The 17,604-nt window shown below is 43.8% G+C and overlaps 1 protein-coding gene across 2 annotated transcripts in view; it reads right to left on the minus strand.

The window, feature by feature from the left end:
• The window catches only part of lamb2l (laminin, beta 2-like), an 89,891-nt gene that overhangs the window by 27,180 nt on the left and 45,107 nt on the right, over positions 1-17,604 (minus strand). For both annotated transcript variants that reach the window (XM_034087375.2, XM_034087376.2), the window contains exons 3-10: positions 13,048-13,217; positions 8,114-8,243; positions 7,247-7,320; positions 6,775-6,963; positions 6,143-6,206; positions 5,113-5,315; positions 1,412-1,532; positions 739-927 (exon numbers count right to left, since the gene is read on the minus strand). In XM_034087375.2, coding sequence (XP_033943266.1) covers positions 739-927; positions 1,412-1,532; positions 5,113-5,315; positions 6,143-6,206; positions 6,775-6,963; positions 7,247-7,320; positions 8,114-8,243; positions 13,048-13,217 — 1,140 coding nt within the window. The remainder of the gene's footprint in view (positions 1-738; positions 928-1,411; positions 1,533-5,112; positions 5,316-6,142; positions 6,207-6,774; positions 6,964-7,246; positions 7,321-8,113; positions 8,244-13,047; positions 13,218-17,604) is intronic.

Consider the following 17,604-nt stretch of genomic DNA (forward strand, 5'->3'; position numbering starts at 1 on the left):
CTAGATAAGAACACTTGTGACACTTCAGGGTGTGTGTGCGGTTAATGTTTGTGGACTGTGGTTCTATTCTAGTTGATCTATTTTAAAGATGTGTATAACTGAGTTGTCCCACTTGTTTTACCAGAATAAGTCATTCGGCATTGAGAAAGTATAAAAAATGACCAATCAATGGAACAAATGTTAGTCATTTAATAAATGCTCTTGTTTTAGTTGAATAAGTCACATTTGCAGGTTGTATATTGGACCAAGATTACTTTTCAAACCATTTGTGATGTCAAAAAGCATGCTTGAAGGCCCACCCAATACAATGGTATTTGCAATTAGTAAACAAAGTAGAAAGTCTTCCTTTCCAGCAGATGGATGCACTGTACACATATCCTTAGGGACACATCTGTACAGAAATCAAGTCAAGTGAAGCTCAGATATTGAATGAATAGTGGAAACCAAATGTACTTTTGGGCTGAGGGGAGCTAGGAACTGAGAGGTGAGATTTTAGGCAGATCATTGCACGACTGTAGGACAGGTAATGACCGACAATTGGAAGATAAATGAGCCAAGTGCTCTGGCCCAGGAAACAAATGAAATGATAACAACCCGCTGGCTGACAGACTTTCTCTGAATGCTTCATGGAAAACAAAGCTTTTCTTCTCAATAATGGACTTCATTTCGATGTGTTTTATTGTAGAACAGTGAACATTTCGACATGATGGCAGGAAACGGGTTGTTCAGAAGACTCACCGACACACACTCGTGGGTCCCTGACGTCTTTCACAGGATCTTGGAAGTAGAAGGGTTTGCACATCTCACAGTTGCGTCCCATGGTGTTGTGCAGGCAGTCGTCACACACTCCTCCGCTGGAGTTGCCTGTGGCCAGATACACCGCCATGTCGAAGTGGCACTGGCTTGTGTGGCCGTTACAGTTGCACTCTGAGGGAGAAGTTATAGAAATAAGAATGAATTAGATTAAGTGGAACATTACCTTTGCAACAAGATGTAACCCCAATTTCCAACTGGTAGTTCTAACAGCTCCTTTTTCACTGTTTTAACACTTGAAAAGTAGCTGATATATACATTAACCAATGAGATTTTAAATGAGGCAAACATATCTTGATAACTACTGTATACTGAAATTCCAATCTTAACAAATGTTGAGGCATTTATTTAAGACAACCAATTTATTTTTAGACAACTGCTTTTTTGTTTTTCATTTTCCAGGGATGACAGTAGACATGTTATTAAAAAAACACCCTAATCTCCCAAAATGGACCAGCGCATAACAAAGTGCCTTGAGTGTGTTTCTTTAAACATTACCAAGCCTTCAAAAAGGTGTTCAGGTTTTAAACCGTTAACAGCTAAATAACGTGTGTGTGTGTGTGTGTGTGTGTGTGTGTGTGTGTGTGTGTGTTCCCACCCTTGCAGGTGTGTGGGTTCTCTGCCTCGGCGGGTCTCCATGGCAGGTCGTGGTGGAAATGTCGGCAGCGCTCGCAGTTCAGGCCCTCTGTATTGTGTTTGCATACGCAGCGCCCGTGGATCTAGCCACAATGGGGTAGAATGATAAGCAGAAAGGTTAATGAATGGCATTGTGAATAACGCCAAAGAGTTCGGAAAAGGGACCACATTACTCCTGTTCTGGCTGCCTTACACTGGCTCCCTATAGAACACAGGATAGAATTTAAAATTCTTCTTCTCGCCTACAAAGCCCTTAATGGGCAGGCGCCATCTTACCTTAAAGAACTCATTATACCCTACTGTCCTACTAGGGCATTGCGTTCCAAGAATGCAGGGTTGTTGGTTGTTCCTAGAGTCTCTAAAAGTACAATGGGAGCCAGAGCCTTTTCTTATCAAGCTCCACATTTGTGGAATCAGCTTCCAGTTTGTGTTCGGGCGGCAGACACCCTATCCGTTTTTAAGAGTGCGCTTAAGACCTTCCTTTTTGATAAAGCTTAGTTAGGGCTGATTAGATTCACCCCCTAGTTTTGCTGATATAGGCTTAGTTTGTCGGGGGACATCTTACTTCTTCCTTCTCTCTGTCTATACCTGTGTCCTCTCATGTTCCGATTAACCCAGCTTCCCCACATGTCTTTCTTTTTGGTGTCTATATACGCCGGGATCCGGAGTCATGGATGATCCTGTCACTGTGGTCCTGCCTGACTTTCATCATACTACTTCCCTGATGGCTCCCACAGGATTGTTGACATCCTCGTGGATTCATCTTCTTATTATGGACACATGCATTTCCAAACATTTGTACGATGTGAGGGTCTAAGGACAGAGGGTGTCGTATTGTCATACTGATATTCTGTACACACTGTGAAGACCACTGAGACAAATGTAACATTTGTGATATTGGGCTATATAAATAAACATTGATTGATTGATTGATTGATAATATTACAATCACATAATGAAGTATAGTGATACAATAATAATACATAATGATAATACAAGTGTCTGTTTATTCCCACACCACCCATGATTACAGTACTTTTTTACTTGAATTTTTAGCCCATTACCTCTGCGAAACGTAACCATGGTTGACCATGGTCACCATGGTATTCCATTGCCAACCATGGTTGACCACAAAATACCATGATGGTCACAGTACCATGGGGAAGAAACCATGGTCAACCATGGTCAGCCTACCATGGTCACAATGTCATCTCCAGAAACCATGGTCACCATTTGAATATTTGAACCATGGTCTCAAGCAGGGGCGGACTGGCCATCGGGACGTTCGGGACGAATCCCGATGGGCCGGTACTGAAGTGGGCCGGTCGGACGATGTGGGCCGGCCGGTAATCGGCAGGGCTCGACATTAAATGGCCCGCTGGCCCGGAAACACTATTTAGACACCCCGGGCCAGCATAACGTACTTTCCACTTGCCCTCTCGGGCCACTAAAAATATAAAAATGGTCCTGTGGTATTGGTATTTTGACTAGCAATTTAGTTAAATTGTTTCGTTTATCAACGCTACAACATAGCGTTCCGTGAGTCGGTTGTCGTTGTTGTTGGGTGAAAAGCAAACAGCTGTTTGCTGCGGAGCGCAGCGGGAGCAGGCTCCGGTGAGAGGGAGCGCGCTGCTTCACTACAGACTATCGCGCCACCGAACCATTCGCCAAATGTTTTTAATACCAGCGGTAGCCGGCCAAGCGCCGGGCAAAACACAATCTTCAAATAAAAGAAAGTCACCGGAGGAGTTAAAGGAGAGTGACAGGGAGTATGAGAAGAAGAGGGAGAGAAAGTTTCAGCCAGCTTGATCGATGGAGTTGGCTACATGATTATGATTCGAAAATTATAAAAGTAGGGTAGACATGTGGAGATTATCCGGCTGAACAAAACGTGCATTTATCAAACGGGTTTGTTTTCCACAGACCTTATTTCCAGCTATTTTCCAAAACCCTTGTCGAGGGAACCAGCAGCTTACTTCCTGGTTTTAGGACGCATCACTGGCTGCACCTCTCCATATGATGCCAATATAAACAAGGTCTTCTGTCGGCTCTGTACATCAATGCCGACAAGTAAGTGAAGAGTAGACAATATAAAGGTATTGGCAAAATGTCCCAGCAGTTTAGGATAATGAAGGTTCTAATCAAATCTATTACATAGCCATTACATGTCTAACTCCTAATGACAGGAAGGCAGAAAGTGCATTATACAAATAATAATAATAGCAGACATTTTTTAACAATGACCACAATATCATTATTTTAATAAACCAAATATGAACAATTGAGGAAAATGAGGAAGAACTGATGATTAAAATGTTGTAGTACAAGTAGTAATGTAGTTAGTGCATACATTACTATGGCAACAAATGTGTTAATTTTCTTCATTATTAGTCGATTTTTTTTTTGGACGAATGCTCCGGGCCAGTGGTTACAATGGTGGGGCTAGTGATAATACAAGTCCACCGGCCCGGAGGTAGACATTATTTACCCTTAATGTCTACCGCTAGTAAATTGTCTACCCCCCCCAGTCCCCCCGACAATTTACTAGCGGTATTTACTAGCGGTATTTACTAGCGGTATTTACTAGCGGTATTTACTTGCGGTACCGCGGTGGGCCGGCGGTACCGAAGTGGGCCGGTCGAGAGTCCCGGGCTGATTTGTAGTCCCAGTCCGCCCCTGGTCTCAAGAAACCATGGTCTACACAAACCATGGTCGACAATCATTCTAATGAGGCTCATGCAGGCACCGTCACCTGATGAATGTATATAAAATAGTCTTTACATTTTCACCAACTGTTTAATGAGCATTTAATGAGTGTGTGTGTAACTATAGAGTGACAGTGTACTGTAGATGAAATTAAGTGCAATTAACATGATCTATACAAATATTTTAAAATTAAATGCTTGAAACTATTGAAAAGCTTGTATTAATTTATATTATTTCCAGTCTGGTGGACCATGGTTTATGTCCATGGTAGACCATGGTTTATGACCATGGTCTACCATGGTTTATGACCATGGTAGACCATGGTTTATTGTGACCATGGTAGACCATGGTTTATATCAGTGCTCTACCATGGTAGACCATGGTTTATGTCCATGGTAGACCATGGTTTATGTCCATGGTAGACCATGGTTTATGTCCATGGTAGACCATGGTAGTCCATGGTAGACCATGGTTTATGTCCATGGTAGACCATGGTAGTCCATGGTAGACCATGGTTTATGTCCATGGTAGACCATGGTAGTCCATGGTAGACCATGGTTTATGTCCATGGTAGACCATGGTAGTCCATGGTAGACCATGGTTTATGTCCATGGTAGACCATGGTAGTCCATGGTAGACCATGGTTTATGTCCATGGTAGACCATGGTAGTCCATGGTAGACCATGGTTTATGTCCATGGTAGACCATGGTAGTCCATGGTAGACCATGGTTTATGTCCATGGTAGACCATGGTAGTCCATGGTAGACCATGGTTTATGTCCATGGTAGACCATGGTAGTCCATGGTAGACCATGGTTTATATCAGTGCTCTACCATGGTTGACTGTGGTGCCATATCCCAACCATGGTCTACCATGGTCAACCATGGTTATACCTTGGTTAAATGAACCATGTTCTACCATGGTCTACAATGGTTCATTTCGCAGGGGAAGCTCACCATGCCGTTGTCCCGGGCGTCGACCCCTGGCACCGGGGCGCACTCTGAGGCGTGTCCGTAGCAGAAGCAGCTCCCTCTGACCGTCAGCTCGTAGAGGGCGTAGTAATATTTCTGCAGGACGTCGAAGCGCCGGTCCAGCAGGTCGTCTCCCAGAGTGTTCAGCTTGGTGAAGTTGATACGCAGGTTGGTGATACGCAGGAGTTCTGTGAGAAGAAAGAAAAAGGATCATTTATGTTTCATTTGATTTCATTTCAATTTCATGACCAAACTGATCATTCATTAGTATGCAAACATGTTTCTAAATATTAGCCTCAATATTCCAAGAAGTTATAATGGCTGTTTTCTTTAAAAGTTGCATTGCAGGGTAATAATTCTGTAGTTACATTTTGTTTCCACTGATCCTGATCAAATAGAATGAGGGCCCCTCATGAAAGAGATGCTCACACACAGATAGGACTTACTGTACCCATCAGTAGTTAAACCCTAATACACTGTATATATATGTAATATATGTACTCTCATTATGCTGTGTAACCTGTGCAATACTTCACAGTTGAGTCTGACTTCAATCAATTGTTCTCACACCACGTTGGAATGATTATTATTACACTGTTCATTAGGATCAATAATCTGTTTTTCAGCATTCAGAGCATTATTCAAATTCATTAACTACTGTATATATTGTATATATTTATTTGTAGATATTTACTTTTAATTCTATATGTTTGCATACATGTTTTTATTTTATTGTATTTATTTATTTGTAATATCAAATGGAGTCTTGTTCTGACTGAGATCTAGGAAGTGTTACATTTCATCTGGGCTTTCGGTCCAACAGACCTTCATCAGAGCGTGTAACACTGCATCGAGCAAAGGGTGAGGATATTTATTTTTGCATCAGTTTGGACTCAAAGATGAACCCTGGAGGAGCGGTAGTCATCCTGCATTAGTGTTCTTCTGATAGAACACTATGCTGCACTGCTAGTAACAGTGTCAGCCATCCATATTTAGAGCTAGAGTCTCCACTGACCTTGAATGTCCAAGCTGTAGGGGTCTTTCACATGAATGGCTGGATCCAACACTTTGTAAATCACCTTAAATAAAGAAAAACATTTTTCAGAGAAATTCTATAAGATTATGGGATGAGAGAAGAACATGGAAAGCTACGGAGCCCCCCTGGTGACATTGGTGAGAAAAATATGAATACGTTCCCACGCATTATTAATACGTGGGAACACAATAATTATTACGCAATAACTAAATCCAGATAGTCTATAGAAACTATAGGAAAAAAACGAATGAAACCAAAGCAGGCATACTGTTTGCTAACACATTTCTCAAAATTCTGACCGAGACAGACATTAGTTATTTTAAGCTTAATTGAATAAATGGATCATCGTCCAGTTTGCAACGGTGACAAATGTCCCTAAAATAGTGTACACTTCAAATGATATGGATGTTTGTCGGAGGCCCAATGTTTTTCCTGGTACTTCTCTCTGTTCCTCATGACTGAGGGAGTGCCATCCGCCATCCACTGTAGGTTAATATCTTTCTCTTGTTAAGAACGTCATCAAATTCTTTAAAAAATCGGAACTATCACAGCGAGATAATTGTTGAACATCACCGGCTTTATTTTTTACTAACACTTCTTCTAGTTCTTACCTCTCCATTGGTGGAAGGTTCGATGTCAGAGTAGCGCTCCTCACAGATGATGTCGTTGATGTGGTGCAGACCGTTAGCGGGGGTGCCGGGAAACGTCTTGGTACAGTTTGCGGCAAAGTAGCGGTAGGGGCGCCATGTGCGGCCAAAATCTGCCGAACGCTCGATGATCATAGCTGCAGGTCGGAAGGTCTGATGGGGCAGAAGAGGGAAATAAGTCCTTAAGCACCTAAACAGAGGTCCCCACACACACACACACACACACACACACACACACACACACACACACACACACACACACACACACACACACACACACACACACACACACACACACACACACACACACACACACACACACACACACACACACACACACACACACACACACACACACACACACACACACACACACACACACACACACACACACACACACACACACACACACACACACGCAACTGAGCGTTTGTACCTTAAACTTCATGATGAGATGTGTGAAGTGGAATTCAGCCTCCAGGTTCATCCTGATGCTGACATTCTCCTCTCCTGTGGAGGAAACAACTGTCACTCATTGTCATAACAACACAAGTGATGCAGAAGTCTCATCTCCAAAAGATAGTCCCTTTCAAAATGACCCCTACGAGGTTATAGATTTATTCTATATCTCTTGTCAAGTGTTTGGATATAGACTTGGGTAATTACTTGGTTACATTTGTTACCATAGGGATATAATCCACAACAAGAAGAACACATTTATTCCTCACATTTAGAGACTCTCAATAAACAGTCTATGAGAAAATAACCCTATTCCCAACTTGATCTATTACCTCAGAAAAGATTTTCCCCATGAGTTTATGATCACAATACACATTTAGAGTCAGAACATTACAGTTAGAAAAGCCAACAAGGCATAAAGTAACACAGTTTAGATATGTTTACATTTAGACCTGGGCTTACACATCGAGTAGAACAAAAACATATCCAGATATGACCCCTTACTGTAAGCAGTTAGCATATTTACAAAGGATGTTTTTCAAACAGCCTGTCCCATTAATTGGTATGTGTGCATTAATGTGAACAATGCACCAATGTAAGAAATGTCCTAATTGAAGGTAAACTTTGCATTATGACAGGCTAACATAGTTTCTTATATCATTCCTTTCTAAGTTATTCAGCTAAGATCTTTGAAGATGTGCTTTAGCTTACATAAGAAGGTGCCCTAAAACCCCTCGTGCTTCCTTTGGGACATTAAAACCATAGTACACAAATCAATGGGTGACGTAAAGGTGGCTACGTCCACTTTTGATATAGCATTTGTTGTAAACACACATGCACACACCGTTTACAGACTGCCACCAGGTGTTGCTTTCATCCCTGTCCATGAGGTAGATGACGTTTTCGATGCGGTGGCTGTTTCTGTGGCGGTCGTAGGGATGCTGGGAGTTACACTCGAAGCACTTGTCTGATTCCTGTCGAGGTACAAAACGTACCATTACTCCTGTAGAAATTCACTGGCATGGAAGGTTTCCCTCAGATGTTTTACATATGATAATAAATAAATAATTAAAATGTTTAACAGATGAAAATAACTACAGTAGCAAGCATGGTGATTTTTTTCAGCAAAAAAATCAAAATGTAAAATAAACTGCCGGTTGATGTTGTACTACAAGGGAGACAATTTAAAGGATTTAAGTGCGTCTGCACGTTGTGTCTTGTTGCTGGGAGCCATGTTGTACCGTGTCACTCAAGCCTCTGTGATAGAGCTGCTTCCTCAGATTTCACCTGTCAAGCTGAAATGATGCAAATGTAAAAGTGCCCCTGTGTGAACCAGGAGAAAAAGCCAGAGGGGACTGGCTTGCGTTTCCACTGGGTCAAAGGAAAAAAGGAAGTGGAAGCAGGGCTGGGCAATATAGAGAATAATCAAATATCAGAACATTTTTGACCAAATACCTTGATCACAATGTTGCAACAATATTGTATTAGGGCCTTTTAAAATAATCCTCACTAGTGGATATAATGACTTGTTGTAAAGACAACTATTATACAAGCTGGAAGACTTTTGTAAGTTCAAAAACAATAACTAGTATCATATCCGGTTAGCGGCTTAATTGTGCCATTATGCGTGGTGCAGGACTGAGGCATTTCACATGGAAATGAGATTGCATTTTACTCCTCATTTCAAAGTCAATGATTTGAAATACATTTTTGGTTAGAGGCAAAAATAAGCTTTTTCAGTAGGACAAGCTCAAGAGACTTTTCATCTTTTCTATGACATCAAATACGGTAGTAAATAACAAGGGATTTAATGAGACTACAAAACGTCTTCACGTCAAACATAGTTTGAGACTTTAGATTAGCGGGTGTGAGCATCAGAAGCATAGGTTTGCTGAAGATCTTATTTTCTACAATATTTCTCAGAAATCAAATGGACATGCCATTGCTTTTTGACCCCATGCGACGTGAACTTCCTGGATAGCATGCTCTATTGCCATTCCCTAAATGGAGTGGTGACATTAGGGACAACTGAGGAACAACACACAGCTCGCTGGTAAAAAGCAGACATTGATGTGGCAGAGGACGAAGTGGAGGAAGAAGTGGAAAGCAGAGAGCATGGGAAAGACAGAAGAATGTGGGGACTGCAGCCAAGAGTAAGGGCTTGAATCATAAGGGGTGTCACAGAGAAGTTAGAGAAAGGAAGGCTCAGGTGAGATAAGTGGGTATGCGGTGGAGAGCGCTCTCAAACAGCATGGCAGGGTTGAGGGACAAAGAAGGGGGCCGGCAGAGAGCGAGGGAGATGCTGAGAGAGGGCAAAAGGGGGGTGCATTTGAGAGCGTGCCACAAAGAGGGGAGCAGGGAGAGGGAAAGAGGCAGATGAGGGTAAATTGGCACAGAGAACCAGTGGATTCCAGGGCGGCATTTCTTAATTAGGTTGTTGTCAGGGTGATTAAGCTGCTCACAACAACAATGCCAATAAAGAGACTTGACTGAGATTTGAAAAAAAAGTTGTGTGGATGTGCGTGACACATGCCCACTTGTACATGTAAGTGAATGTGTGTGTTTTGTTACCTAATCCCAGCATACATCTGCCCTCATCTCTGAACAGGATTCCTTTCTACACAGTAGCACATCCATCCTAACGCTACTAGCCATCATCAGAGAGCCACTCTGTTACAGCTTCATAGTGCGTATAGGAATTTAGGTCCAAGAGCAACATTTCTAATATAGTTTCTATAAAAAGTCATCTCACTTAATTCATTTTAATAGTATGACTACACCACGTAAATGTGTGGTTTGTCTGTGTTTTCCCTTCCCTGTAGTGTGTTAGGTGTTGTGAATGTAAATGGTCTGCAAACGCTAAAATCCCCAAGATCCCTCCAGATGGAGTTTCTCTCCCACACATAGTGACATCACTATGTAACACTCGCCCCTTATATTGGCCAGCGCTCCAACTCATTGTACATGATAGGCATATGGGCGGGACATCCCTAAATGGTTGACCAATCACCACAGAGCCGGCCAGCTAACCAATCAGAGCAGACTGGGCTCTGGTTTCAGACAGAGGGTGAAAAGAGGTGCTGCAGTATGAGAAAAATAAAGATCTTTTTGAACATTAAAGGACAATGAGCATAGTTGGGCCCCTCTAACATTATGTTTGCGCCTATCTGGCCCTTATTGCAGAGATGAATTTGAAAGAGGAAGACATTACACAAGTAAAGGGTGCGCAGGCGGGATTCCAACCTGGTCCACAGCAGCAGGGCTGAGCCATATCATAACTCTTATGTATGATGTCAACTTGTGCGATAAAGACACTGCGAGAATATGACTAAATATGATAAAAACGTAGCTAGTTGAGAAAGAAAAGTACCTGAATAAAATGCACTTTAAAATTCAACCATTATTATTACTTAGTGAATTTTGTTCTAAGGTTAATATTTAATGTATTCAGTCAAACAGAGTTGAAAATAATGATCCTATATTTTTTTTACACACCAATAATTATTTTTTCAGTTGAAAGTGAATGTGTGTTCATTCATCATAACATCGTTATATTGTTAGTGCGTATTGCATATTGCGGTGCAGCACTGTTATCTCATGAAGGAAGTTTTGAGCTGGATATAAGTCTGATTCCTATCCTCTCCTTCCTGGACGCTGTAGTTTCAGTTGGTGCTCGGTGTGAACTGGTGTGGCTTTAAGAGCCTCCCTCCCTCCCTCCCTCCTCTGAGCTCTTATTTATCTCCCATTAGTCAAGCCTGGTCAGCTCAACTATAAGGCTTTCTGCTGCAACAATACACTGATGTAAGTCTGATGTTGATTTGAAAACACTACGATGGTGGCTTTAACAGAAAAGTGCACCCCACCTCCCTAATGCGGTTCCTTTTCCTCTTCAGTTACATCCATTACCCTGCTGTTAATACTATGTTACTGATTGTTGTGCCATTTTGTTTTGCCTCCATGTCTCTGACTTTCTCTGCATCCTCTATTTCTTTTTCCCCATCCACCATTCCCCTGTTTTCCCATCTTCTCCTTCACCTTTTCTTAGTCCTTTCTCTTGTCTAAAGTCAACATCTTGTCTTGGCAGCAGCTCTTACACACAATACTTCTCCTCGGTTACACATGTGCATAAAGACTCTGCAATCTGATCTCACCAAGAACAAAACAAAAAACAAGCTAGAATTAACACGAATGATTGATGAACTTTTGGACATTTAAATGTTTGGTGTGGGCCTCTAAAGTAGCGTCTGACGGAGCAGCAATGACAGGCTGTCACCACATTCTGCCCCGTCCTATAGCAGAGGGCCTCACTCCAATCAGAGCATGTCAATCATGTTCACCTGGAAGTTGACACTGCTGGATGTTCCTGCCTGAGTCGATGGAGGTACAGGCACATACATGCATTTGAGCGGAAATGCATGAGGGGTAGAGAGGGCGGTGGATGTCAACATGATGGGGAGCATGTCATGTAAGGATAGAAAGAAATACAAGCGCTGCATACTGGGGGGGGGGGGGGGGGGTGACGAGAGACTGTAACAGCATGTTGTCTTGCATCCCACAGGTATGAACTAGGGGTGTGATGCAAAGCTGTATTTATTTATTTAACCAAAATATCAGTATTTGGATTTATTTAGGCAGTGGGCAGGGGCTAATGTGGAAGTTGTCCAAAGATAGTGCTTAATTCTCTGGGTTTGCTGCTTTCAGACTGCTCATACATCTACTGTATGTGTACATTTACTTTAGAACAGAGAACATAATCAGTTACCTACCAACTTAAATGAATGACATAATGCAAACATTTAATATTAAAACTAAACCAGGCAGTTTAAAAATATATAAACTCAAGTTTAAACATTTGAACATGAACCATTAAATACATCCATGCAGAAGTCAAGAGATTAAGACTGTCCAAACCAGTTACCTCGTTATGGTGCATTTTAGCCTGACAACGATGGTGTGAAGGAAGAATTACATCATGATAGTGATAAAGCAACATTTTTAAATATGGGCAAAAAGGAATGCATATTAAGTGCGTTTTCATAAACTAGTCTTGAGTGATTTGGCTAAGTCAAGTAGAGGCATTTACTCATGTCTTTGGAAATATTTGTTAATTTGTTCTTTCATGTGAGTCTTCAACTCAGGACATCTGGTAAGACATTTACAGCTTTTTTGCAATTGAGGAAGTTAGATTGTTTTTCCACACATGCAATACTTCAAAAAGTGAAAGGAAGCACGAAAAAGTATAAGAGAGTAAAAAAACGTAGGTCAAAACAGTGACAGAGATAGATATACATGGAGAGAGGGATGGAGTGTGTGTGCATGCATGTTAGCGTCTGTCTGTCTGTCTGTCTGTCTGTCTGTCTGTGTGTGTGTGTGTGTGTGTGTGTGTGTGTGTGTGTGTGTGTGTGTGTGTGTGGCTAAGGTGTGGCTGACGTGTGTGTACACCTGGCCTGAGAGTCGAGGGGCTTTGCTCATGGAAACTGGGCTAACAAAGAAACGGATGAACAAATGCAGATGGAAGAGTGGAGACAGGAGGACGAAGACGGATGAGTGCATAAAGAAAAGAACAAACAAACCATCCCATTTTTACTGGATGGACTACAGGGTGTGCTGTATTGTAAAGGTGTGTGAGAGGTATGGAACAAGCAGGAGGGAGAGTCAAGTCAAAATACAGGGCGAAGGAAATATGTGCATGATTAACCTATCATTAGGAAGGTATGAATGGAAAATCAGAATCAGATATTCTTAGATTTCACATTGACTGTTCATGTGTTTCCTGACCTGCAGATGGCTGACGATGCAGTACTGCTCCGGCCCGTTCAGGCCGCAGGTGGAGGTGGCGGAGAGGTTGACGGCTCGTCCAATCAGAAGGTTTCCTGTCGCAGGGTAACAGCTTCCCTCAGTGCAGCCGTGAGGGCCTGATGGGAGCTCCTGTCCAAACACACTGAGGCCTGGAAGGTAGAAACACAGGAGAAATTATTATTTGTTTTTAGACTCGTACCACTTAACATGTGACACAATTATGGTGAACACACAGTGAGAACATCTGATCTTAAAAAGTGATTTAATTTAGAAATTAGTAATATTACGTTAATTTGTTTCCAACTTACTTTATTCAAGGATATCAGAGAAATGACGAATCCAAAGTAAGTTTTACAAAATGTAGCTGGATTCATATGGTCATATATCCACTATTGGACACAAAACAAGTGTATGCTCCAAAGACCCAGTGCTACTGTATGTTTTCACTTACTTAATGCCTGATTCGGAGGTTGAAGTTGATTGGGAATTAAGTTATGTGATTGGACTTATATTACATATATTATAAGAGTGGCTATTACTCCCGTAGGAATATCTACAGTTTTAAGGTTTATGTTTGTTGCTTTGGATAAAGGCGTTAGCTAAACGTAACGTAATGTAATATTCAAGAGTTGGTGTCAAAGATGTGCGTTGTTCACTTCATTTCAATTCATGTTTTTAAAAACATTTTTGCATTATTTTCCTCTTGGTTAAAGGTGGGGTAGGTAAGTTTGAGAAACCGGCTCCAGATACACTTTTTGTTATATTCCATGGAATGCTTTTAACATCCCGATAGCAATGAATATCTGAAGTGCTTTGACAAAAAATCCATAAAAAATGTCATCTGCGGAAGCCGTAATACTGTAAAAAGTACAACCAATCCGTTTAGCCGGATTGCCGCCCTGTCTGTCAGCCTTCCATCTCGTGCACGCACAAATGTATCTCGTGCCCTCATTGGGCGTGTCGTCATTGGGCGTGCATTGTAGCAGTACTTCAATGACCCCCCAGCAACAGGCGGCCACTTTCACCAGTCTGCTGACGTCATGTGCGCGTTCATGTGTGTTGGAGGAGGTGCTCTGTAAGGAAGCCTGAAGGAAGGGGCGGATTCTTTTCGGCTGTGTACTTTCAAATTTTAGTGCACTCGAGCCGGTTTCTGAAACTTACCTACCCCACCTTTAAGTGTGGCACATCGCTAATTCCACACTGTTCAATTATAGCTTCGCATTTTCCCACATGATGAAAGAGTATGGCTTGAGTAGTAACAGATGATTGTGTTGTTTTTAGTTCCAAACTAAAACCACTAAAAGCAAATTGTAAGGCATGCGTTCATCTGCTCTAATGAATGCTCCAATTGTTAGCATGGCCAGCTAACTAGCTTCTTACCTACAGTTCTTTATTTCAAAGAAAAAGAAGCACAATATATTTGACTAACTTGAAAAAAATGTACACAACAACATCCTAGTATGGGGAAAATTGATTGGAGCCTAAGAAATAAGTTGTCTACATGGCAACCCTCAATTTACAAAACGTTGTGAAAACTGTCACGAGATTTGCTGCTCAGTCATTACCCATGTTGTCCATCAATCCATTTGACACTGTATTATGACAACTTGAATGAGTTGGCAAGCAAACATAACAATAGTTACTAGTAAAGCACTGCAACACTTGTAAGCTATGAAGACATGAAATGACAGTTTAGCACATCATTTTCACTTTGTGCTATTCATATGCTGCCTGACTTTCATTCAAGCCTGTTTACCAGCACGCGCCACTATGTAACAAGAGCTAATAAGGGTTCAGTGGGTAGAGTGCTGTACTTCGAATCAGGGGGTAGCCAGTTCGAATCCCAGTGCAGTCAGCATGTCGTTGTGTCCCTGGGCAAGACACTTCACCCCAAATTGCTCCTGTGGGGATTGTCCACAGTACTGAATGTATGTAAGTCGCCTTGGATAAAAGCGTCTAACAAATGAAATGTAATGTAATATGTTAAATGAGGTTAAATTGTTAACATAGGTTCAGGAGCATGGCCACGCCTAAAACTCTGCCTCGAACCACGGCCACCACTATTTATATCCGGCAAAACTTCCGGCCACTCCTTGTCTCCATCCTTTCAAGGACTGACAGCCAGACCGTGACGGCCCGTCTACACTACAGCGTCGACAGCGTCGAAAACTCCAATCTGTCCATTCACTTTGAATGGGGTGACGTCACGTAGCCTCGCTTTTTCGCCGAACTGAATTGTGGGTAGCAGAGCGGTCCGTCTCCGCCGTCTCCGGCGTCAGAAGTTGAATGTTCAACTTCTGACGCCGGAGACGCCGGAGTAGCCAGCGCCAGCCAATCAAATCCCGTTTCCCAAAATCTGACAGCTGAAGCCGTAGCCAATCAAACCGCGTCTAAGCTGGGAGAGATATCCCGCCGTTCATTTCTATATTTCAAAAAAAGTCGGAGGAGAAACTAACTATCGCCGTAGCGAATCACCCGGTTTTGTATGACCAGACCCTCTTCACCTACCGGGATACAAACCGGAGGAACCAGGCATGGAGGGAGGTGGCAGAGACAGTGGGGGAAACTGGTAGGTTTTCGCCTGTTTGGGGAGTTTATTTATATATTGCTCCCATACGATCCCCGGGGGTTTTTGCTTTGTATGTCGGGGGCGGGAGATTCATGTGATTGGTTGTTGGTCGTGTTGCTTGAATAAAATCCCCAAGCTCCAGACACGCCCAGCTCCAAGCTATTTTTGAAGCTGTAGTGTGGACGCTCCGTGACTCACGCTGCGCGTCGTCACGGTTCAAACAAGCTAAACGCTACCACGAGAACATTCAACTTACCATGGATCCCGAACTGCTGATCAACTCACCGGAGTCAGACGAAGATCTCTTCGACATCGGCTACCCGCCATCCACGTTTCAGCAGTTGGATCTAAGCCAAGCATCCGAACGGAGCCGCGTGCGCTCGGCAATCAGTGTCCCACACACCAGCCGCCACAGCTCCCACTCAAGCTCCCCCAACGAGACACCTCCAACTCCAGACAGGTCCCAGGCTTCGTCTACTCCGCCAGCGAGGGCAAACAACCGGGGCCACAACAGGCACAGCCAGCTCCAATCTCCCCACCACCAGCAGCCTGCCTCATTAGCAGCCCCCAGCCACTCGCAGCGGCGCACGCGACACGCCTCTCGGACGGAGCCCGAACTACGGAGGTGGACAGTCACGGCCCCTACACACGGAGGCGTGCGTTGCCGCTTGGCGGTGGGCGTGTCTTGAGCTTGGGGAGTCAACGCGAGCAGCCCGTCCAACAACCAACCACATGAATGTCCCGCCCCGGACATACAAAGCAAAGCATTCATGCTACATCCATGCTGGCTAAATATACTGTCTATGCTTGCTACTGTAGCTGTCCATTCAAACGAAATACACTGGATATAAACTCCCCAAAAGCGAAAACCTACCAGTTTCACCCACTGTCTTTGCCACCTCCCCCCATGCCTGGCTCCTCCGGTTTGTATCCCTGTATGTTCCCTACCGCCACGATCATTTTCTCCTCCTGTTGTTGACATATGGGAAATAACTGCGGTCTGGCTCTCCCAACATACACCCGGTTTGATTGGCTAGTGCTTGTACTGTCAGATTTACATACGAGGGATTTGATTGGCTGACGCCTCCGTCGAGGCGGCAAAAGTAGAACATTGCTCTACTTTTGCAGCGAGCACCTCGAGAGAAGCTACGCTTTGCTCCCACAATGCAGTTCGGCGAATCGTGACGTCACCCCATTCAAAGTGAATGGGCAGAAGCGTTGAAGCGGCAACGCACGCCGCCGTGTGTAGGGGCCGTCACTCAACTCCAACGTTTCCTGAGAGAAAACGGCATCCACTTTCGCCGAAACGACAACAAGGCTAGACTGTTCAATCTCTACAAAGCCTACAGCAGCACAACGGCAAGAGCAACGACATACACAGCTCTTCCTGCTCCAGAGCCAACCACCGTGCGGCGCGCGCACCACGGGTCGTGACGTCACAGGCCGCCGTCCTCCTCCACGGACACAGCCCGACTCACCAGCACCCCCTGGTGGGGGCCAGGTCGTATTGCCCTCTGTACCTGCTCACAGGCTTCACGAAAATCCCCTTGCACATACATCCCTTCATCCCTCCATCCCTTCTTCTTCTTCTTTCCTACCTTCAGCAATCCACAGCAACCCAGCTTCCGCTTACCTTCCTCCTCTAGCAGCTAACACCGTAGCAACAGCGCCTCACCCAGTGAGCAGACGCTCCGGTCTCTCTCTCTCCGACCCTCGCAGTGAGTAGACGTTCCGGTCTCTCTCTCTCTGACCTTCGCAGCGAGCAGACGCTCCGGTCTCTCCCTCTCTGACCCTCGCAGCGAGCAGACGCTCCGGTCTCTCTCTCTGACCCTCGCAGCGAGTAGACGTTCCGGTCTCTCTCTCTGACCCTCGTAGTGAGCAGACGCTCGGGTCTCTCTCCGAACGTTGCAGTGAGCAGACGCTCTGGTCTCTCTCTCTCTCCGACCCTCGCAGTGAGTAGACGTTCC

This window comes from Pseudochaenichthys georgianus, chromosome 7 (assembly GCF_902827115.2).
Source record: "Pseudochaenichthys georgianus chromosome 7, fPseGeo1.2, whole genome shotgun sequence".
NCBI classification, from domain to species: domain Eukaryota; kingdom Metazoa; phylum Chordata; class Actinopteri; order Perciformes; family Channichthyidae; genus Pseudochaenichthys; species Pseudochaenichthys georgianus.